The sequence below is a fragment of the Dermochelys coriacea genome, chromosome 3 (genome assembly GCF_009764565.3).
Source record: "Dermochelys coriacea isolate rDerCor1 chromosome 3, rDerCor1.pri.v4, whole genome shotgun sequence".
NCBI lineage: Eukaryota > Metazoa > Chordata > Testudines > Dermochelyidae > Dermochelys > Dermochelys coriacea.
The window spans coordinates 196,426,038-196,451,294 of NC_050070.1; the positions used below are offsets into that span (position 1 = coordinate 196,426,038).

General features: G+C 42.1%; 1 protein-coding gene across 4 annotated transcripts in view; it reads left to right on the top strand.

Annotated features, from left to right (window-relative positions):
- Positions 1-25,257, top strand: part of LOC119853343 (WD repeat containing planar cell polarity effector) — a 256,988-nt gene that overhangs the window by 217,538 nt on the left and 14,193 nt on the right. For 3 of the 4 annotated variants that reach the window (XM_043512042.1, XM_038396310.2, XM_043512043.1), the window contains one exon: positions 14,857-15,004. In XM_043512042.1, the coding sequence (XP_043367977.1) occupies positions 14,857-15,004 (148 nt within the window). Of the gene's footprint in view, positions 1-14,856; positions 15,005-18,529; positions 18,606-25,257 lie in introns of those variants that run through there. The other variant, XM_043512045.1, reaches the window with a different exon arrangement.

Genomic DNA, 25,257 nt, shown 5'->3' on the forward strand with positions numbered 1-25,257 from the left:
GAATTGCTTGCCCCTGACATGTAGGAAGTGCAAAGAATATCCCAATAGGGCTCATTCCAGATATAGAAAGTTAGCTCTGTATGTCTCTTCTATAAAGCAAGGAAAGAAGAAAGTGTCCCTCCAAGTCAAAGGGTTGTCACCAGCAGCAGAGGTCTGAGGGCACATGAACATACATAATGTCATTTTACCTCTAGGACCCCTTTGCATTTAGAGGCTGCCTCCTTCAAATTCAGCAGCAATGGAGGTACATCATTTCTAGCTGGGGGGGCTGGGTTCATTAGTGCTGCAGGTTTTCATAGACTTTCTTCAGTTTTCCCTCTTTGTCCAAAATTGTCCAGCTCTCTCCCGCTGTTTCTCAGGACAAAGGAGTGAAGGGATAAAGTCAATACAAGACCTCCTTGTCTGGGTGCTGTAACATCAGTACCAAGGTTTTTTGCCACCCGCAATAACTATAGCATTGATTCAGACCATTAATTTAGTGATCTGCTTAATTTATTTAATTTGAAAGAAATGGTCTGATTGGGATTGCATTAGCCCAGATAGACTTCATATGGTTGCCACCAAGATGTTCAGTATAGAGTCCACCTGTGCAAACATTGGAGTTAGTGCCCCAGGGAATGTCTTCATATCAAAAGGATACAGAGGATGTGTACCTGCATGTCCTTATTGCCTCCAAGAATCAACTGTACATGCAGATTTGCTTTAGTAATCTGTACTTTGAGTGTTGCAATCTCCCTTTTGGTCTCGCTGGCACCTAGAATTTAAATACAGTTCAGAACACGTGTTACTGACCCATCTCCAGGAGCAGAGAATTACAGTGATTTGTTATCTCAACAATTAGGCGGTCTGTAGCAATTCCTTTTGAGAGTTTGAGACACAATTAGCCAATCTGGCACTCTAGCCTTGTCCGAGAGCTATCAATTAGTTATAAACCTGCTCAGAAATTTTCCGGTGCTGTCCCAAAGTCTTGTCTACCTGGCCATCTTTCTGTATCAACCTCAAAAGGGAGCCTTCTTGTCAAAGAACAGCCAAAGTAAAGCCAGGAGTCTAGGAGTTCCAAGTCCTTCCTCTCTTCACCAAAAAAATGCACCTATTCCCATTGCTTGTCTCCTATCTCAAGGTGGTTCCCTGCGCTGGCTTCTGGTTTTCCACCCTGCACCCGTTTCTTCTGAACTGGAGTTCATCAGTCCCAGGACTTGGAGAGACTAATAAGTATCCAGCTGCACGTCAAAGTTTCCCTCTTGTGGCAACTTTGGGAGTCCAGTCTGTTAAGCGGTTTCACTAACCAATCTCTGAGGGGTAGTGTTGAAGACAGATGGCATAGGGCAGGCAAAATGGCTATGGGTAATTGTCCCATTTCAAGACAAAATTAGAGACATATGTTGTTGTGCTACAAGCTATAAGAAAGGCCTTGTTTGCATTCTGGGGACTGTCATCAGAGAGACCTGGCCTTCCTAATTGGGTGACAGTTCAATGGTGGTTGCCTACCTGTATTGGCAAGGGGGATACCAAGTGTTCGAGGCAATGCCTTGAGTACAGCATGCTGTTTCAATGAGCAGAGAAGAACCTTACTGCCCTCATCCCATCTTGCAGGAAGAGCAAGTCATCTGAAGCCCAGAACTCAATCTTTCTTGTGGAAGGGGGTCTTCTTCCAGTGGTCCTTCTCTTTCTGCTATTCAGGCAGAAGTTTCTTGTCTAGAATTTCTTCACTTTTCCAGTGAACATCCAGTTTTCCCAGGCTTTGTTCCAGGACCCTCCAGCCAATCAGAGGGCATCTTCTCAGGCCTGTAGCCCAAGATTCTCCTTCACATGTTTCTGGATTCCTCCACAGATTTGTAGCAAGTGGATGTGGTACTCAGCCAACTATCCATAGAATGCAAGTCCCTTCTGCTCTGCTCTTCTGATGTCTAGGAGCTTTCTGGTGCCACAGTCAATTCATTAGGCCTAACAAATGCCCCCTTAGTACAGAGTCCATAGTATAATTATTCCCTTTCCAAAAATGCCCTTAGAGCTCTTTTTAGAATAAATCTTTCCTTCAGATTGATTCTTCCTGCCTGGAGGCTGAATCTACTGTTGCAAGCTCTGTAGGTCCTCTCTTTGAGGACAAAGCATTTAACCCTTAAGGTTCTTTTTCTGGTGACCATTTTATTAGCTCGATAGGTCTCCAAGCTGGCAATAATTGTTGAGGGTCAACATTTGTGGTGCTGCAAGTTGTTCCTTTATTTCCTCTACAAATGCCCTTCCTGTTTTCGTCAGCTCCAGGAAATTGTGTTTCGTCTTCAGCTGAGTGCACATGTGTATTTCTCTCTTGGTGGGCATGCACCCTGTGTGCAGTCACCAGAATTTTTTCCCTTGGTGGTACCCGTTGGGGCAGCTCAACTGCCCTCTGCTACTGCTTGCTGCTGGCATTGGTATAAAGGGCGCAGCCGACCCCGAGCCCCCTCAATTCCTTCTTACAGCCCATGATGGTCACTGGAACTGCTCTTCTTGCTTTTGCAAGTACTCTCCGTGGACTGCGTTCACTTGTATTTTATTGTAAATAGTTTAGTGTTATTAAAGTTTTAGTGTTTAGTTAGGTTTGTTTCCCCCATCTGAGGGATTTATTCAATTCCTGGTATGTTGATCACTGGTCTTCAAGCCCCTGTGTTTCCTGCAATAAGGCTATGCCCGTGAGAGACCCACACTCTAGTTTCTTGAAGTGCCTCAAGGAAGCTCATATTGGAGTGTGTTGCCAAATTTGCAGGGACTTTAAGCCTTGCACAAGGAAAGATCTAAAGGCTAAAGTTTCTCCCTCGGAGGTGGCTTTGAGACCTCCATCAAAGCCAGGTCACTCAAACTCAGCATTGACTGTCTCAGTGTCGGTAAGGAGTGTACCTCCTGCCATGCCTGAGTCCCAGCACCGTTCACCATCCCCAGTGTCTAAGAAGAGGCATAAGAAGCAGAGTGCCGAAAGGATGAGGTCCCTGGCACTGAAGTCTACTAGGCATGGGGATAAGAGTAGAGTGAAGTCTAAATCTAAGCACTCCTCTGCTTCGATAGCACAGGAGATGGCACTGTTGACTCCAGCACCTAGGCATTTCCGTGGAGTCTGGAGCTAGAAATTACTAGTTCCCGGGATGCCAGGGCCCAGTTTTCCTTTGTTTGCAAACTGCTTTTTCTATTTCCTCAGTGCTTGGTCCTGTATCCCTGGTACCATTGGATGTTGAGCACTGTATAATTGAGATACACCCTCCAGTTTATTTCTTTCCCTCCTTTCTACCTTCCCTCTCCGTCCTTCTTCAGGGACCCCTCTCACGAAGAACTTCTGGGTCAGGAGATTGTCTCTCCTTCATTTGGGAACCATAGAGGATGTTCCACAGAATTTAAAAGGGAAGGGTTTCTACTCCTGTTTTTCCTAATCCCAAAAGCAAAGGCAGGTTTCAGGCTTGTCCTAGACCTGAAACAGCTCAACTGACTCAAAAGATAAAAGTTCTGCATGGTCACTCTGACATCCATCATCCTCTCTCTAGACCTTGGATTTAAGAATTGCCTACTTTCATTGCCAATACCCTGAGGGCACAGAAAATTCCTCAGGTTTCTAGTGAAGCTGGCACGTTACCAGTTCACAGTGCTTCCATTCAGCCTCTCTGCAACTCCTCAAGTGTTCATGAAATATATGGTTGTGATAGTAGCATTTCTGAGGAGACTAGGAGTGCAAGTCTACCCTTATCTCAATGACTGGCTAGTCAAGAGACGGTCCAAAGCTCAGGTTATATCCAGCGTTCGACTCATTCAGTCAGCATTCAAGGCCCTAGCCCTATTGATCAATGCAGACAAGTCTACTCTTTGTTTGGTACAGAGGAGAGAGTTTATGGGGTGGTGCTGGACTCTAGCCAGGCCAGAGTATTCCTCTCAGAGTCAAGATTCCAGTCTATCTGGTCTCTAGTGACATAGAAATACAGGACTGGAAGGGCCATCAAGAGGTCATCTAGTCCAGTCCCCTGCACGCATGGCTGGACTAAGTATTATTGACCATCCCCGACAGGTGTTTGTCTAACCTGCTCTTAAAGATCTCAAATAATGGAGATCCAACAATCCCCCTGGGCAATTTATTTCAGTGCTTAAACCACCCTGACAGCTAGGAAGATTTTCCTAATGTCCAACCTAACCCACTCATTCTGCAATTTAAGCCCATTGCTTCCTGTCCTATCCTCAAAAGTTAAGGAGAATAATGTTTCTCCCTCTTCCTTGTACTTGAAAACTGTTGTCATATCTCCTATCAGTCTTCTCTTCTCCAGACTAAACAAACAGTTTTTTCAATCTTCCCTCATAGGTCATGTTTTCTATACCTTTAATTTTTGTTGTTCTTCTCTTCTACTTTCTTCAATTTGTCCTCAAGTTTCACCCGTCGCTACACCATGAAACTTTATGAGGCTCGTAGGCCACATCGCCTCATGCACATATGTAGTACAACATGTGAGGCTCCAGACATGGCTGACCTCAGTGTACTCACCAAGCCATTTTCATCTGGACATTGTGTTCATTGTACCTGCACGAGTTCTAATTTCCCTAAACTGGTGGTTGGATCCTCCCAATGTTTGTGTGGGCATTCCCTTCATCGCCCTCAACTGTCAATCACTCGGATCTCAGACATGACTGCTCTAGGGTGGGGAGCTCACCTGGAGGCCCTCTTAACACAGGGTCTTTGGTCATTGTGGGAGCTCTCTCTTCATATCAAGGTCAGAGAACTCAGGGTGATCCATCTTGCCTGTCAGGCTTTCCCACCTCATATCGGGGGGGGAGAAACCTGTTTGTTCTTACAGACATCATCACAGCTATGTTTTACCTCAACAGGCAGGGAAGATCTCACTTATCCCTCCTTTTTCAGGAAGCAATTCAGTTAACCTCAAGGCCTCTTACCTTCCAGGAGTGCGGAATGAGCTAACAGATCACCTGAGCAGGTCATTTTTGAGTCACTACGAGAGGTCTCTTTGCCCAGATGAAGCCAGATGTATTTTCTAGCAGTGGGCAGGCTCCCCAAATAGATCTATTTGCAAACAGGTCCAACAGAAAATGTTACCAGTTCTGCTCCCTGAAAGAACTCAGTCCAGGTTCAATCACAGATGCCTTCCTGCTATCCTGGGCAGAAAAGCTTAGCTATGCTCTCCTACACAGAGTGCTACAAAAAATCAAGCGGGACAGCACTTAAATTATTTTAATAGCCCCAGCATGGCCCCACCAAGAGTGGTTCTCTACTGGTCCTCTCGGTGGCATCTCCATTCTCACTCCCACTACACTCAGACCTGATCTCTTAAGATCACGGTTGGCTGCTCCACCCAAACCTACAATCCTTTCATCTTACAGCCTGGAAGATCCATGGCTAAATCTCAGAAAACAAGCTTGCTTAGAGCAAGTTCATCAAGTCTTCACACAACACAGAATCAACCTGTGGAACTCATTGTCAGGGGATGTTGTGAAGGCCAAAACTATAATGGGGTACAAAAAAGAATTAGATAAGTTCATAGAAGATAGGTACATTAATGGATATTAGCAAAGATGGGCAAGGATGCAACCCCATGATTTGGTTGTCCCTAGCCACCAACTGCCGGAAGCTAGACTGGGTAACAGGAGATGGATCACTTGATAATTGCCCAGTTCTGTCCATATCCTCTGAAGCATCTGGCATTGGCCACTGTCAGGAGACAGGATATTGGGCTAGATGGACCATTGGTCTGACCCAGTCTGGCCATTCTTAGGTTCTTACTAAGTAGCAGAAAGCCCTCTATCAGGGCCCCAGCCTGTCAAAGTGGAAGTGGTTCTCTGTCTATGCTTGTTAAACCAGAGTCTTGCTGATGCATTAATCCATCCAACACATACTTAACTATCTGTTGCACCTGAAACTGCACGGTTTCCTGAAAAAGAGGGATAAGCAAGCTCCTCTCTGCCTGTTGAGGTAAAACATAGCTGTGGTGTAAGAACAAGGCTTAGCAGTTTCCTCGATCAAGGTTCACCTGGCAGCAATATCAGCTTTCCGCACTTGCATGGATAACTATTTGGTTTCAGGACTCTCAGTGCTGAAAGCAATTCTGCTCCTTGGTTGAGGTCTGGTCTACACTATGGGAGTAAGTCAGCCTAAGTTACGCAAGTTCAGCTACGTAAATGACGTAGCTGGAGTCGATGTAGGTTAGGTCAACTTACTCTGGTGTCTACACTGCACTGGGTCAACAGGAAAAACTCTCCCATTGACTTACCTTACACTTCTCATTCCTGTGGAGTACTGGAGTCAACGGGAGAGTGATCTGCAGTTGATTTAGCAGGTCTTCACTAGACCTGCTAAATCGACCCCCAGTGCATTGATCGCTGCAGTGTTGATCCCCAGTAAGTGTAGACATACCCCAAGAAAGGTAATGCTTCCCTAGAATAGCAATAAAGGGAAGTTTGCAATCTACTATGACTTAGGGCTTGTCTAGAATACTGCTTAAGTCTATGTAACTTGCATTGCTCAGGGATGTGAAAAAAACTACACCCCTGAGCAACGTAAATTATATCGACTTAAAGCACTGTCTACACTACACTATGTCAGTGGGAGACATTCTCCCACTGACATAGCTTCCCCCTCTCATTGAGGTGGAGTAATTACATCGATGAGAGAACACGCTTCCGTCAACATAGCGCGTTTTCAGCGGACTTGCCACATCGGCACAGTTGCATCACTGCAGTGGCACCGATGTAGCGTGGTAGTGAAAACAAGCCCTTAGATACAGTAGTGATGAGCCTGGTATAAGAACCTGAACAAAACAGAATAATCCGGTCTTCCATGTATACTTTCACTAAGACACTATGGAGTGTGCACTTCCACCTCTACTAATCCAGCATTTGGCCAATCAGTTCTATCCTCCATGCTCAAAAGGTTGCTTTTCCCTGATAGTCTTGTGGGACTGCTAGTTATATCCCATCAAGTTACAGATTAACTGTGTCCACCAACGAAATACCATTTATGAGTAAGAAAAATTGTCTAGTCGATAGAGGAGTTAGGTATAAAACCCAGAAGTCCTGCAAGCCTATCCCCTGCTATAATTACTAAATGATAATGGTATATTGTTGATCATGTTATCCCATGACAGGACCACTTATCGCACGTGTCACCACTATATATAGATATATATCTGCTTATGGTCAAGATAATTAGGTGATCACATGCTTCAGAAGACTTATCAAATGTAAAGCTGAAAATGCAGGCCTTTTCAGTGCCAGGAGACTGCTCATAAGCTTGGAGTCAAAGTGGCTGCAGGAGAGGTCATTGCAATGGCAGATCCCTGCCTGCCGAATTTGCGCCTGCTAGCAGTCCATCAGAGCCTGATCTTGTCATATTTGGCTCACATTGTAGGACATGCCTCTTTGGTCTGGCTTTTCTGTGCTATTGGTACGTCCTGGGCAGTCCCTTAGGAAACAGCTTTTTAAGTTAGCAAGGTTCTAGGGTAGCCAAGTAGATGCATTCTGTTTTCAGCATATATTGTGTTTTTAATTGAACTTAGTAAATAGCTTTGAGGTGATGAGCACTATAAATGTGTGTGATTAATTAACAAAAAACCCACACCGCACACATACAGGGTGAAATCCTGGCTCCAATGAAGTCAGTGGCAAAACTCCCTTTAACGTCAGTGGGGCCAGAATGTCACCCATGGACTTTATGCATATCCTCACATCATCTAAGAGCAGAACAACAATAGAATCAAGGTGGAACAGCTGTGTAACACATATATGGTCATACTCCATATTATTTACATTTCTGCAGTAATTACTTGCATGTAACCATTTCCTTTATCTTTATAGGAAAATATGTAAAATCTTGATTTCAATATGAAATAAGCATGTAAAATAAAGAAATGTATTATTCACATGAATCTAGCTAGCCATGTGAAAAGATAATTTGGTTAAATGTACCAAAAGAAGGGGATATGTTTTGACTAGTTGAGCTATTATATCACAGTAATTACTCAATTGGCCTAAGTATACATTGTTTGAGTGCATTGTTTCTTTCTGAGCAACATATGGCTTACTCTTTTAAATAGCAGTGGCTGAAGTCTGTCTGGTTCACTGGGAGTTCATTGGTATATATTTGCAACTCCTGAAGCAAAAAAACTGATATTTTATCTTTAGAAGGAGTTACATTTTTTTTGAACTTATTGAATTTTTCAAAGATCAGCATGAAGAGTTCTGATTAAATGCTTGCTTCAGCGTTTTAAAGGCTTCTTGTGTCCCTGTTGCCTAAGGAGGTCGTACATTACGATTGCTCTGTAAACATCAGATTGTACCGAATTGGCTGAGCATACCATGCAGAGTACACAAAGAAGACATCAAATGGCTTATCTTGCACTTATCAACTAGTTTATTTTTCATGCCAAAAAAAGCTGTATTTTTACAAGAGCAGCTGCTGCTTTGTAAATATTTTAATGGCTTCTGTTAAGTAGATTTGTCAGTTTTGCAAACAATATTAAAATAAGATTTTCATTCTGCCATGTGATTGCATGTCTTGAGATGTATTTTATCTCTGAAAGGCCTGTGGAGGAGACTTGAGAATGGATTTTTTTTTTATTTGCAGGAACAGAGCCAATAGAGAATAGGTGCATTTAAGTAATAATTCATAATGTCACCACCAGGGAAGGAGTGAGAATTCCATCACTATTGCATGAAGTCTTCTCAGAATGCCCTTCTGGCTGAATAATATGAAAATCTGTCAATGGGCTAATACAGAACTATCTTTGGCTCCTCCAGCTAGGTGCTAGATGTTACAATCACAGCTGCCAGAAAATTTTAGGAGGAGGGCATAATCATACATATGGATTCCTTGAGCACATTGCCTTAATCTAAGAGAATATTACCATCATATAATATTATCCTGTTATCTAGACAAATGTGATCTTTGTACATTTAGCAAGATACAAGTTATCATAGCCTTTGAGGTGAAAAATAGCTCCTTTAAAAATGAAACCTTTCACTCTCTCAAAGAGAGGAGGCAAAGCCAGAAACTGATTTCTGAAGTCTTTCAAATTTTGTGGAAATTCAAATCCCCACATCTGAACTCGGCAAACTGCAGAGTCCAAGATCCAAACTTGAAACAGGCCTATTTTGTAACCAAGACTACACATTACCCTGAAAGGTTTTCATTATCTAGGGGTGAAATCTTGTGTGACCTCCTTCTGAGCCTTTCAGTACCACTAGACCAAGTCCTGTTTTATCCCTGAACCCTACCCTAAACCTAATCCAGCTATGAACCATCCCCTCAGCCCATCTCTACTCTACAAGTGCCATTTTGGCTAGATCTCAGTTATTTAAATTAGATGTAGGAAAAAGTAATTGTTACAGAATGTCTAAGGAAAAATGCTTCAATAAATTAAAATTAAATCTGTGCCCATGAGAAACAGGAACCCAAGGATCCATAATGAAAATTTATATTTCTTCATTCCAAAGATCTTATAGCAATTGATTCTCATGGTTTTGAGCTGCTGTTGGCCTTCTCCTGAATGTATCCTGTCATACTGTAGCACTAGGTCCTCTTATCAGGAATAGCATTGGGACAGTATGGACCATCATGTTTTCTCCTGCTCCTCTGCCTCCAAAATATACAAAAGTCTTTCTTCCTTCTTTTGTTTCACCTATAGTGGAAGAAGCTACTAGTACCTCTAGCAAGCCTTTGGGGCCATTGTCATGTTCATGGTGTTTTTGTTTTGCGTTAAGGAATTCCCTCTCTGTCCTAAAAGTAAAAAAACTTTAAAGTTTTACTTAAAAAAAGAAAAAAAAAGGTATCAACTTGTGCATGTTCTGATAAAATATATGCACAAGTTACATGTGAATGGACTTTGGTGGGTATTTTTAATTTTTTTAATGAATTTAGTGATCATGAAAAGTACCAGAATGCCAATATTTATCCACAGAAAAGAGATAGCATGTACAAGCTTTCCCTTACTCCCTGTTAATGTTCGTCAAGCTTGTTTTGAAGGGACCACCTTTAGAGATAAGAAACATTGCACAGACCCATTCAAGGTTCTAGCCTCTGCTCTATATTACCAGCAAGGATACGACTTGGTGCAATGTGTGATGCTGGTTTTGTGATTATGGTAATAATACTGAGAATGTATGATACTGGTTTTGTGATTATGGTAATACTGTGGTCTCTCATCCATTAGGAACTAGACTGAAACTATCAATTCATTTCACACTAAGCACTGAATAACCATCAGATGCAATTAACTTCTGGACACAGATCCTGGGTTGGATTTAAATTGTTACCTAGATGTGAAAGTACCAAAACTCATTAGCATTCCTAAGGGCAAGCCAGTTCCCCAGAATTTATAGGGCCAAATTGAGAGGGGATGTGTAAATTGGTAGATGGTAGATTCCCTTACTCTTAGTTAGACTCCATTAGACCTAGTCACACCCATTTAATGATGTGTAAGCTGGTATAAGTAAGGGCCTGCCTACACTACAAAAATATCCTGGTTAGCAGATGTGGTTACAGCACCACTGTCCCCTGAGCTAGTCACAACACATTTTAATTTGCGTGTGACCTACCTGTGTTGTTACAGATCACATAACCAGACATGTCCCAGGCTTTGGCCCACTTATGCTTTGTTGCAACACAGTTTAATTCCCTTCCCTAGGACAAATGTTAACTACATTGAAACAATGTAAAGGATCAACTGAGATGTTTTGGGGTTCACCCAGGCTAGTAAGGGGGTTTGGTCACAGTCTACCTTGTAACACTGGGTGTCTTGTGGCTGTGCAACTTTGGTCCAAAGCTATGACCCCCAACAGCCTTCCAGCAGCCCACAAACCTTACCCAGGCTTTGCCCAGCCAAATTACTCCATGCAGGCTGACCTTGGTACCCTTCCAGCCCTGAATGCATCCCAAAATCATCCGATTCAAGGGACCAGTCCTTAACACTGGACCCTCCCAGATAAATGTTCAGTTTGCTGCCTTTACAGAGACAGAAACACACTCCAACCCGTTAGCTGTCTGGAAGCACGTACTTTACTGGACATACCCAGCCCTGACAGCAAAACAACTTTACCACCAAAAGAGTGTGGATTAAGTGAAACCAAGTAAAAGGTAGGGATGGTTACAAGCAAATAAAAGTGAAAACATGCATTTAAAAGTCTAAAACTTCATCTAGCAAGATACAGTCTTTGTTCAAGGTGGTTTTCTCTCTCTCTCTCTCTCCTTGCCAGTCTTTTGCTGGCTGATCTGGCCAGGATCCATTACACAGATCAAATCACTTAGTTTCTTTGTCTCCTAAACTGAAGAGTAAAAACTGAGTCTCTCTCTGTCTCTTATAGTCCCAAAGGGATGTCTATTTTACAGGTTAGGAATGCCTCTTGAGAATTCAGTCTTCTATCTCTCTCTGGAGTGCAGGAACCATGTTATGCTCTGTCTCTCAAGCTCAGGATCAGGATAACCCCCACAGGTTTAGCTCAATGACTTTGTTTACTACTAATGCTTAAACTGAGGTAAACCCACATTCCTTTGTGTAGATCAGATCCGTTTATTGCCTTTACCTAGGCTAGGCTATCTGGTCTTAAACATGTTCTAGTAACATCATACAGAGGGAATTCATAACTTTATATACTGTATAACATTAACATCTACATTATACTAATAACTCATGTTGTTATTAGCTTTCATATACCTCACACATCATATTTTGTACAAGTATTATTGCAGTAATGTTTTTCGGTTGTGAATACAGGGGTGCCCAGGATCACAATCTTCCTGTTAATGGCTTTTTTAGTGATGCACTACTTTTCTGGTATACCTCTATGTGAGTTAACCCAAATGAGACTCCCTTAGAGTCTAATACATGGTTACTTGGTGGGTATACCCACAATGCAACGAAAGCCCAGGGTTAGTAGAACGCAAGGTAGCACACCCTGATTGTGTTAACCTGGTCTTGAGCATCTACTCTCCTTTGTAACCCCAGATTAGAAACTGTTGAACCCTAGGTCCTAATCTGGTGCTCCAGCACCTACACTGAAATAGGTGAGCTGGGATAATAACCACCCATATCCCAGACTTTCTAGCACCCTCCCAAAATGGCTGCTTGAGCCCTTTGTTCATGATGGGAAAACTTGACTGTCTGCCAAACTTGACTGTCCAGAGGACAAAGAAAGAAAGTCAGCTCAAGAGATTTTGGAACACTTTTGGCAAACTGCCAGAGCACAAGTCAAGAGGAGCTGTATCTACAGTGCAAAGCAATAGGGCTTGAACCCTGAGGCCTGGCTTGACTCTGATTTGTGTCCTGGTACCCTGGGTCCAAGCCCTCGGTTAACATGATTTGTGTGTAGATGGAAGGGTGTTAGGCTTAAGCTGAATATGAATTTTTGGCTTACACTGCAGTGTAGCCTAATTCAGAAGTGATGTGCAAGAGGAGGCAGGGAAAGTTATAAATTGGTAAGTGGATACGACTCTAAGGACTTGTCCACACTTAAAACACTACAGAAGTGCAGGTTCACCGCTGCAGCACTTCAGTGTAGACACTACCTATGTCAACAGACGGGGTTCTCCCATCAGCATAAGTACTCCTCCTCCCCGAGAGGCAGAAGCTAGGTTGATGGAAGAATTCTCCCATCAACCTAACGCTGGCTACACTGGGGGGTTAGGCCGGTACAGGTACGTCTCTCAGGGATATGGATTTTTCATGGCTATACCAATGTACAATTCTAGTGTAGATCAGACCTCTAGAAGTCTAAGTAGGTGTGACTTGCATATTGCAGCTTGGCATAACAAGGTGGTCTGAATTAAACCAATTTAGATGAGTCTCTGAATCGAGCTCTCATTTTTTATATTGTGAGAACTGGAATGCTGGTAGCTCATCTCTTCTTCAGAGCTGAAAAATAGAATCACTTGCAGGCCAAATACATTGAAAGTGGATAGGACAGTGCTTTGAAAACAGCTCCGAGAAATACAGTTCATTACCAAAGGATCTTACAGCTTAGTCTACTGAAATTAGGGTGGCTTCTGAGACCTGCCTAAGCAAAATTCCTAAGCAAAGTTCCTTTTATTGCATATGTTTAGGCCACTACCTGGAGCTCTCTAGACATTTAAAAAAATTATTTCTGCAGTCCCTTTTTAGTTAACTTCATTGCTCAGCCCCTCTCTTTCTCTTAAGTGGTTACTACTAATTGGTTTTGAAGAATGGGGCTCTCTGGAGACCTATTTAAGCAGAAGAAATTCTAGTTTACTTACCAGGAATTTGAATTTTCCAGATATAGAATATTGCATCCATAGAAACACGCTCACTCTCCCTCTTTCACTGCTTCTCTTTGGAGTTTTTATTCCAGACAGATGGACAGAAACTTAGAGTGAGATCAACATCTCTTCTTTAATAGAGTCTGTCTAGGAACTGTTATGCACATGCATCGAGGCATGTGGCCCCTTACTAAGCTAAATTCCTTTTCATGGTTCCCTGCTTGCACAATTCCATGGGTGTGGATCTGTGAAGGCAGTGCAGCCAGAGTATTCTAGTTATAGGTACTGTAAATAAGTCAGTTTACTCTTGTTCGTCTCGTTCACTACATTTTCATCTCGCATGTGAACAGCGTGAAAAATAATAAATCTTGGGGAGTTAGCCCTTTAGAAACTGAAGGATCAGAAACCCAAGTGACTTTGCCCTCCTAAGCTGGTGAGCACTTCTGGGTCTCTGGCCAAAATGTAAACTACAACAGAGTGGCAACGCTTGCAGTAGCATTATGTTCTTTCCACTGCCCGTGGTGTTACCATGGGTATTGTGCAGATTAGGTAATACAGGATTCAGGGAGGTAGAGAACAAAGGGGGAAAAACAGGATTTAAAGGGAAAAAAAGCAAAAGGTCTTATGATTTTGAGAAAAACCTTTTAAAGTCTTTATCTGTAACAGGATTTTTCCTTAATCCATAGTCTGCTAGCCTAGGGTTTGATTATGCTTTTTTTTTTTTTTTATTAAAGTGTCACACCTACAGTATGCAATTTTTCTACATCTTTTAGATGGTTTGGGTACTTTTCAAACAATTAAGGCTTTTGATATGCTAAAAGATGGTAAAATCTATTTTCAGGATCCTAATGTCTGAGTTGTCTCTCTTGTAAACTGAAATTAAGTGAAACAAAAATAGTAGGGAAAATGTTATGACTTCGTTTTAATCTCTTTTAAAGATGTAGAGGGGAAAGATTATGCAGTTCATAAATGTTGATCAGTGTAGCTGTAGTGAAATGCTCACATGGAACACAATCTATCAACAACAATCTTAGATCGTTGATTTTTGACAGATAATTTAGAGTGGACCATGTCTCTTTATTCACAAAACTCTTCCTCTGTACACTCTTAGGGTGTTTCTGATACCTGGTAGCTAGCAACTAGAAAATGTTTTCCAGAGAACAATTAAGGGTGAAAAATCACACAAATATGAAGTTTCTCATGAATCAGAAAAGTATATCTATCTGGATAGGAATATTATCTAGATGTCAGAGGTTGCTGAGAGCATCCTGGGGCTGAATGAAAACTATTGCAGTAGATAATGGCAGTATGCCAGCAGTTCTCAATCTGCGGCCCACGGGCCATTCGTGGCCCAATCAGCACAGAGCTGTGGCCCATGTGACATCCTCGGGGCCATACAGGTAGTATTGGATGCAGCCCACAATGGTAAATAGGTTGAGAATCACTGCTGTATACTCTCCCATGTGCATTGCAAATCAAATTGATAAGGAAGGAACATTTTGTCTCCTGTGTTATGTGAAAGTTTTGAAGGAATCCGAATTGTTTATTATGAGAGCAAACTGAGGGTAATATGCTGTGTTTTGTTCTTTGATGAATCAAGTCTAATATCACAACTTGATCATTTTTAACAGCTCTTTTAGGGCATTTAGACAGAGAGGATTCTTCAGATGAAGCTTTTGTCGCTCTATCTCTAATATCGCAAGAGGAACAGACATTTCAGGATGCCCTCCCTCCCTCTGGCTCAAACTTCAAACACACAGCACAGAGCAGTTCTAACAGGTGAGATTTGCTGAGTGGATGTGGTATAAGTATAGCAAAGAGGCATTTTAGCTTTTACAACTTGTGCTGTAACTCCTATGCTTATAAAATTTGCAAATGGTACCAACCTGGAAGGAGTTGCAAGCACTTTGGAGGACAGTATTATAATTCAATACGACCTTGATACATTGGCGAATTGATCTGAAATCAAAAAAAGATGGAATTCAATACAGACATGCAAAGTACTACACTTAGGAAGGGAAAAATGAAATGCACAACTGATAGCAATTCAGAAAAGGATCTGAGGGTTATAGTGGATCACAAATTGAATACAAGTTAACAAGGTGATGCAGTTGCGAAAAGTGCTAATTTTCTGGGGTGTGTTAACAGAAGACTTATGTGAGACGTAAAGTAATTGTTCTGCTCTATTTGGCACTGGTGAGGCATCAGCTGGAGTAGTATCCAGTTCTGGGTGCCACACTTTAGTAGGGTGACCATCCATCCCGTTTTCAAAGGGACAGTCCTGTTTTGGGGGACTTTTTCCTTATATAAGTGCCTATTACCCCCGACCCCCTGTCCCATTTTTTCACAGTTGCTATCTGGTCACCCTGTACTTTAGGAAAGATGTGGAAAAATGGGAGAGAGTCCAGAGGAGAGCAACAAAAAAGGTCTAGAAAGCCTGACATAGAGGAAAGGTTAAAACAACTAGGCATGTTTAGTCTTGAGAAAAGATGATTGAGGGGAGACTTGATGGTCTTCAAATATGTTAAGGGCTGTTATAAAGAGGACTAATCTGCTGTTCTCCATGTCCACAGAATATAGGCCAAGAGGTAATGGGATTAATCTGCAGCAAGAGAGATTTAGGTTACATATTAGGGAAAACTTTCTAACTATAAGGATCATTAAGCACTGGAATAGATTTCCAAGGGAGGTTGTGGAGTCCCCGTCACTGGAGATTTTTAAGAACAGGTGAAATAAACACCTGTCAGGGATAGTCTACAGTCTGCTTGGTCCTGCCTCAGCACAGGGGCAGCTGGACTGCGGCCTGTCAAAGTCCCTTTCAACCTTACGTTTCTATGATTTCTTATACAGTTGAGGAAAACTCCCCTTTCAACAACACTGAATGAAAAGATGCTGACTAGGCTGAGGGGAGAAAGCAGGCAATTAACTGATGTATATTTAATGCTGGTCTTCTTACAGCCTGGGATTTTTAGATTTTGACGACTCTTTTGGCTTTCAGAGGAGAGATCTAAGCATTTTCCTAGAAGATATCATCCTGAAAAGCATCTTCTGTTGCTCAGTGGCATGGCCTTTGTTCCCTGTGATTGTAAAAATTCAAGAGGAGGAAAGAGAACAATAAAATACCAGCATTTTAATTAAACTTTGATGCCTTAATTTAGGCTCTTAAATCTATATTCATACACTTAGGTAAAAATGCTTGAGCTTTTGCGGTGGTGAGCACTGGCTACTGAAGTCAGTGACTTCAGCATCTCTGAAAATTAGGCCACTTTTACTTAGGTCCCCAAGATTTTTTGTCTTGAAAAGTTTTACACATGTGCTTAGCTTTACGCACAGGGAGGAGCTCTTAGCCCTGATCCTGCAAAGCACTTAAGCAATGCTTATGTGCCATTGACTTCAAGACGAACACATCCTTAAGTGTTTTGCTGAACAGGGATGGTGTCCTGAATCAAAAATACAGTGTATGAAGTTAGACATACATACAAGTCTTTGCAAAATCTGAGCCTAAACATAGATTTAGCTGCCAAACATTAGGCACCCATGTTTGGATGCTAGTAGAGGAAATCCTTAGGACAGTAGCAGCAGCTATTGGATGTTTTGATACATTCAATACAGACACAGAGTGCAGAAGGAGTACCAAGAGTACATGCGTTTTTGGAGTACTGAGCATTTATAACAAAGTTATATTTAAATACCTATTTTTGTCTGCAAAAATGCAACCTCCCTTGCCTGTAGTGCAGAAAAAAGAGAAAATACTGGCAGCAGCAAGATGTTGAGCAGAAGCCAAGGTGTGAAAGAGGAGTTGTAAAAAGTGCACACGACCCCAACACAAAGTTCTCTAAGCCCATCACTACACTGTGGGTCTAGGGCTGCCTGATCTGGCAATTCTTAGGATCTCTCTGTAAGAGCTCTTATTGCTATTGCATCAAAGAATGGATGCTGTGCAGGGGATTCTCATCTCAATGGAGAGGAAACCTGAATAGCTCACCCCTAGAATGGCAGTCTGGATAGATGCCTATATAGGTTGAAACTGAAACATTGAGAAGTTGGATACCAAACCCATTTGAAGAACCTATGCTTTGGATAATGGCTGCTGGCAAAGGCATGAAACCTTTGCTTCTTATAGGATTTTTTCTTATAGCACTTTTGGACATCAGTACAAAAGAAAACAGCTGTTGGGTCCCTGACAAAGAGATTTAGTCATCTAGATAGGTGCATTAATTTCACCAAAGGCTGCATATTTATATTGTCCTCTTCCTTGTCATTTCTTTCCCCTACACCTCCCTGAGTTGTCACCTCCTTCTGTTATTCGTTTCCTAACTTACCTAACATTGTAAGTCTTTTGTGACAGAGGATCTGCCTTTTCTTTATTGTACAGAACATGTTGCATATATGGAACTAGTAAAGTAAAGAACAACAACAAGGAGAACAGAGGTACCATGATAGTTAACCACAGGTTTCAGAGTAGCAGCCGTGTTAGTCTGTATTCGCAAAAAGAAAAGGAGTACCGGTGGCACCTTAGAGACTAACAAATTTATTAGAGCATAAGCTTTCGTGAGCTACAGCTCACTGTGAGCTGTAGCTCACGAAAGCTTATGCTCTAATAAATTTTTTAGTCTCTAAGGTGCCACCGGTACTCCTTTTCTTTTTGCATGATAGCTAAGTGTTGGATTTATCAGCATGAAGGAAAGTACCAAGTATAGTAAGAAATAAAAATGGGCAACTAGTCTAAGAGAAATGTAATTTTTATTTTCTCAGATGCATTCTTGATGCCTTCAGTTCTGTTCTTGGTAAAGCTTATGGTAAATTTACAAAAACAACGCTTATATTTTTCAGAACACATTTGTTGCTTCAGACTAAATTAAAAATGCCTAGTTAGGAAAATCATTTGTCAGATTCTTAAATGGAAGCCCTCATTTTCTAAACCTTATATATGAACTGAATTTTGGAATAAGATCACATTTGTACTTCACAGTTAATATGCAGATTTTGTTTTTACCCTCCTGTGTTGTAGAGCTTTTCTGGTAATTTCGTAATGTTAAATCACGTTGTACTTACATGTTGGCAAATTGTCCTAACTGCATGTATGTAATTGCTCCAAACATGCGTGAGATTTTCAGAGCTATCAAAAGGATTTGGATACAACCTATACCTCCAACATTTAGCATGAGATTGTTGTCTGTAAACATTTGGAATGGGTACACTGCTGAATTTACATAGTACAACAATTTAAACAACCGTCCAGAACGGAAACCAGTGCCAGCATGCCTCTTATCCAGAAGTATAAATGTTCTATCCTTCCTTCAGCTCACCGTTTTCCTTATGAAATACTATACCTGATAGTGTTATGGCAGCCCTGCATCTAGCTGTGTTGGTCTTCCCGTATCAGCTAATCCGGAGTTCAGCTTCACTTGTGCTTCTTGGCTTGCTGACTTGACCACTTTAACACAGGCGAGCCCAGGTGGGTCACCACAAGTTGCTGATTCTCACCAGTGGCTCTTTGCAATCACTGAAGCTGCATAAACTGCTCTGCCTTCCTGAGGTTTTCGATTACCTCTTGCCAAGCTGGTCAATATAAAGGAAACTTCTGACCCTCACTCACTGCTCATCTCTAAGGTGCCACAAGTACTCCTTTTCCTTTCACTGCTCCTTGAAACTGCTAAAACCCTCTGAATGCGCTGACCCTAATCAAGCAGATCCACTGCCCTGAAGTTTTTTGATTGCCTCCTGCTGAGCTAGCAAATGTAAAGAAAGTTTCTGACCCTCGCTATTGGCTCTTTGGAACTGCTGAAACTAAATGAACCCAGCCAACCCTAATTTGAGTTTAAAAGAAACTCCTGTAACAACTCTCATATATTGGCTCAAAGAGTAACTGACGCCTGCTAGAAACCATGTGATTCCAAGAAACTTTCCTAGTTCAAGTCTGTTAAAAAATTACAAGTGAACAAGGTACGAGGGCTCAGCAATGATTTACATGCATTTTTACACTGCCAGAGGTTGATTTTCTCCCTAGACATCTGTTGTCAAATCTGTATCAGACATTTTCCCCTGTGAAGATTTTTACAGAGACAAGGAGGTCTGCAAAGACACAGCCTAGGAATCAGGATGTTTTAAGTTCTGTTCCCACGCTGCCACAGTCTGACACTTGGCCAAGGTTTTCAAGGGTCACGAGTGATTTTGTGAGCCTAACTTGAAACAACTTAAAAAGGCCTGATTTTCAGAAGGTGGCTACATGCTCAGCACTTCCTGTAAATTGTCTCCAGTTGGTCCTCCAAAAATCACCGTTTGTACCTCAGTTTCCTCATCTCCAGAAGAGGATGAATGCTTGCCGTCCTCACTAGGAAGGTAAGTTTAATGAAGTTGTGTTTGTAAAATACATTGAGCTCCTGAGATGGGAGGCATTATTTGATTGCAAAACATCATCAGTCTAACTGATTTCCCATATCTGACATTTCTGCTGTCCCCTTCAGCTCAGCCTCCAGCCACAGGTTCAAAGGAACAGGCATGAAACATTCTCCCTCTTCCACTGGCCCATGGAGTTATAAGCTTGATCACTTTTGTTTAGCTAGTGACGGTCTCTACTTCTCCTGCTGTTTAAAGCTAGTCTTTCCATGCTCTTGTATTCCACTCACCAATGAGGTAGAGTTAGATTTTGCTATTTCATTGCCTATTTACTTCCAAATTCTTTCCCTCAAGGAAACAAAAAAAAAAACCAAAACCAAAAACAAAAAAAATCAACTTTATCACAGTTTTACTGCCTTTCCATGACTCCAAACCTGGTGTAAAGTGGGATTTGCCATCTTTGCGAGGTCTCCTAAACTAAGCCATGCACATTACTGTAGGTAGCTTGTTCATTTTTTACCTCCTCAACAGCGTTCATATGCTGGTGTTGCACAGTACTGCAGTGGAGAGGATTGTTGCTTCCTATCATTTAAAATTCCTAATATTCTTCCCTGTGGCTAATTCATCTCTGCAGCAGTCTCATCAAGGTCTTCACTGTATCACAAGACACAATCTGTCCACATGTGCATAGACACACCAACATTGTGTTCAGTATCAATCTTATAATTGTGGACTAGATCCTGCAAGCCTTACTTAGGCAAGGTCTAATTACACACAATCAATGGCACTATGCATAGGGGTACATTTTATTCACATTAATAAGGCTTGTGCATGGATTGGGCCCTTCAACTAGAAGATCTTTGGGGCAGGGACTGTGTCTTCTTTAATCTCTATTAGCATCATCACTTTGCATGGTGTCTAAAGAGATGTTTAACAATTAATGGTGACGACTCAAAAACATCATGAAGAAATGGAGCAATGTCACTTGGGTTTACATTTGACACCAGTTTGCTATTAAAGCTACTCACATCCTAAAATGTTGAATAGTTTCCTATGTATCTGCATCACAATAGTATCTAGACACCATACCAAGCTGTGCATCTCACTTGAATTTCTAGAATGTTATTTAAATTCCTGCACGGTTCCAAAGCCAAGTGCATTTCCCTAGTTCTTGGATTTAATTTTATGATTGCTCCTTTGCTTTTTAGGGCCATTTAGCTGAATCTCAAGAATGACCAAATGTTTTAAGTCCCGTTAGTCTTTGCCCAGAAAGAACTTTTAACTCCTGCATATAGCCCTAGGACTAACATTCTTCGGAAGCATAAGATTATGCAAGTTTAAATGGAGTCCAGGGTCGTGGCCAGCGGTGTTATGCGTAACAAGGCCGGGTATGGAATCGCGCAGGTCAAGATCGCCGGAACCGTGCCCCAAATCAGAAGGCCGGAAGCAAGCAGACTGTTAGCATCGCTCACCACGGGCATGAAGGGCTGCAAGTTGACCTGTGTGCTTTACAGTGGCTGGCGGAAAAAAGAGACAAAGTGTAGAAGCATTTGACTGTGTGCCTTGTTTGGATTCATAAATCATAGCGCAAGCGCAGTGGAATCCCCCTGGTTTTCTAACATGCAGGACACTGTGCTGGCTGATGAATAAGTCTGTTCTGACAGAGTGTACAGTATATGCTTGAGCTCTCCCCACCTCTGAGTAATGTAAGGGCCTGGTCCATAAACCATTGAAGTCAGTGAAAAGACTTTCATCTACTTTAATGGGATTTCAGTCACAGCAAGTTCATAACAGTAAAACGGGGGTGCGGGGGGGAGGAGGGAGAATATAAATGGAACATTAGCCCTCAATTTGTTGGGGGTTTTTTTGTTTTTTTAAACAAAAAACTAGGCCCTTCGACTGATAGGGCAAAAACCCCATTGAATGACAATAGAGGATCAAGAAAACAGTGAGCATCTGTAGAATAGGCCACTAAGTTCAATCTTTTTCTGGTGGGGCCCTGATTGTAGACCCAAGGTGAACTCTTTCCTTGGATTTGGAGTCAAAGCAGAGAGCCCACCGTGGGCTAGAATAACTTCCTAGCCAGAAAAATGGGTCCTGTTAGTAACTCAAAGCTAAGTTAGAGAAAGAGCAGTGTAGTGGACTGAAATTGATTGTATTGTCCTAATAATACCCAGGCTGATCTTAGAGCCCGTAGTCACACAAGTAACCCCAGATCACTAAGTAGCTCCCACTCCTCATCTGATTGAAGGTTCCAGGGTGATGCCCCAAACACTTTTTGCATTTGTGTTCAGGCCTATTCACCCTATCCTAAGTTAAATTGGACAACTCAGGCCATTGGCCAATGTGGAGTTTATTTTGTGAATGCTAGAAGGGGGATTGTACTAGTTCTAATCAGGGTTGTTGATATTTTGTTTTTTGTTGTTGCTGGTGGGGGACGGGAGTTATTTTGTTTAGTTTTGACCATTTCACAATCACTCATTCTTTCCTAGGTGTCACATATTTTGTAGCCAAACTGTTCTTTTTATCTGTGTGTGTGGGTGTGTATGCGCGCGCGCACACAATTACACACACACACACACACGAAATGTTTTTGATGAGAATTACTCTGCAGATCCATATAAATAATGAAAACATTTCTGAAAGGCACTAACCCTTGTTGTCCGTAGGAGCAGGATAACTTATTTGATCCTCTCCATGACTTAACGCTATATAAAAGAAAAATATTGACTTCTGCAAGCCAGCTTATTTCTGGCTGAATCAGCTGGTGAGCTGCAGAGACAATTTCCATGGTCTTGCACACAGAATAAAGTCTGCATCCACCTCCATTATTGTGGACTGTGTTTTGTTTTTCATCCCCGAGTGTATTTGGTTACCAAAAAATTGTTCAAACTGCTCCTGTTTTCTAATAAACTGCAGATTGTTTTAATACCAGTGGATTTAAGGCATAATGCAAAAATTGCATGTGTTACTTATGTTCTTTAAAATGTACATATTTCTACTATTCCATCAGATGTTGTATTAAGTACAGAAAATAGGTGTTTAATTGTTTTGAGTTTGTAACACCCACCCAAAATCCAGGAAATGTTAAAATATGGCTGCATCACGTTCTCTTTAATATTAGAGGGAAAGGGGGGTTGTTTTTAGGTTCTTGGTTTGTTTTGAAAGGGGTTAAAATAAAGTAAGGTGAGTGAAGGTCAGAGCTTTGTTGATTCCTTTGAAACACCTGGCTGTTGTCACAGAGACATTCATAGAATATCAGGGTTGAAAGGGACCTCAGGAGGTCATCTAGTTCAACCCCCTGCTCAGTTTTTCCCCCAATCACTAAATGGCCCCTTCAAGGATTGAACTCACAACCCAGGGTTTAGCAGGACAATGCTCAAACCACTGAGCTATCCTTCAAAGGAACAATATTATTTAAACATGATTCCCCCCACCCTCACTCCTTGAATAGAATATTGTCTTGTGTAGTTAAAGAAACAAAATGAAAATACATCACTTTTGCAGCATTTCTGCTTTTTCTCCTTACACTGCCAATAGCCTTTTTTGAAAGGCCTGTTTAACAAGGAAGCAGCTGGTTTGCAAATATTAAGAGAAAGTTGTAACCATGCCTCTGTGGGTCATAACTATTTTCAACGTCTGACTCAAGGAATATTTCCAACACACCTCTGAACAACATACAAACCCACAGAGACCTTCCTACCAAGACTACAAAAAGAAGGATTCTGGGTGGACTCCTCCTGAAGGTCAAAACAGACTAGACTTCTACACAGAGTGCTTCCGCCAACGTGCACAGGCTGAAATTGTGGAAAAGCAGCATCACTTGCCCCATAACCTCAGCTGCGCAGAACACAATGCCATCCACAGCCTCAGAAACAACTCTGACATCATAATCAAAAAGGCTGACAAAGGAGGTGCTGTTGTCATCATGAATAGGTCGGAATATGAACAAGAGGCTGCTAGGCAGCTCTCCAACACCACTTTCTACAAGCCATTACCCTTTGACCCCACTGAGGGTTACCAAAAGAAACTACAGCATTTGCTCAAGGAACTCCCTGAAAAAGCACAAGAACAAATCCGCACAGACACACCCCTAGAACCCTGACCTGGGGTATTCTATCTGCTACACAAGATCCGTAAATCTGGAAATCCGGGATGCCCCATCATCTCAGGCATTGGCACCCTGACAGCAGGATTGTCTGGCTATGTAGACTCCCTCCTCAGGCCCTACGCTACCAGCACTCCCAGATATCTTCGAGACACCACTGACTTCCTGAGGAAGCTACAATCCATTGGTGATCTTCCTGAAAACACCATCCTAGCCACTATGGATGTAGAAGCCCTCTACACCAACATTCCACACAAAGATGGACTACAAGCCGTCAGGAACAGTATCCCCGATAATGTCACGGCAAACCTGGTGGCTGAACTTTGTGACTTTGTCCTCACCCATAACTATTTCACATTTGGGGACAATGTATACCTTCAAATCAGCGGCACTGCTATGGGTACCCACATGGCCCCACAGTATGCCAACGTTTTTATGGCTGACTTAAAAAAGCGCTTCCTCAGCTCTCATCCACTAATGCCCCTACTCTACTTGCGCTACATTGATGACCTCTTCATCATCTGGACCCATGGAAAAGAAGCCCTTGAGGAATTCTACCATGATTTCAACAATTTCCATCCCACCATCAACCTCAGCCTGGACCAGTCCACACAAGAGATCCACTTCCTGGACACTACGGTGCTAATAAGCGATGGTCACATAATCACCACCCTATACCGGAAACCTACTGACCGCTATTCCTACATACATGCTCCAGCTTTCACCCAGACCACACCACACGATCCATTGTCTACAGCCAAGCTCTACAATACAACCGCATTTGCTCCAACCCCTTAGACGGAGACAAACACCTACAAGATCTCTATCAAGCATTCTTACAACTACAGTAACCGCCTGCTGAAGTGAAGAAACAGATTGACAGAGCCAGAAGAGTATCCAGAAGTCACCTACTACAGGACAGGCCCAACAAAGAAAATAACAGAACGCCACTAGCCATCACCTTCGGCCCCCAACTAAAACCTCTCCAGCGCATCAAGGATCTACAACCTATCCTGAAGGACGACCTATCACTCTCACAGATCTTGGGAGACAGGCCAGTCCTCGTTTATAAACAGCCCCCCAACCTGAAGCAAATACTCACCAGCAACCACACACCACACAACAGAACCACTAACCCAGGAACCTATCCTTGCAACAAGCCCGTTGCCAACTCTGTCCACATATCTCTTCAGGGGACACCATCATAGGGCCTAATCACATCAGCCACACTATCAGAGGCTCATTCACCTGCACATCTACCAATGTGATATATGCCATCATTTGCCAGCAACGCCCTTCTGCAATGTACATTGGCCAAACTGGACAGTCTCTATGTAAAAGAATAAATGGACACAAATCAGATGTCAAGAACAACAACATTCAAAAACCAGTCGGAGAACACTTCGATCTCTTTGGTCACTCTGTTACAGACCTAAAAGTGGCAATTCTTCAACAAAAAAAACAGACTTCAAGGAGAGACTGCTGAATTGGAATTAATTTGCAAACTGGATGCAATTAACTTAGGCTTGAATAGAGACTGGGAGTGGATGGGTCATAACACAAAGTAAAACTATTTCCCCATGTT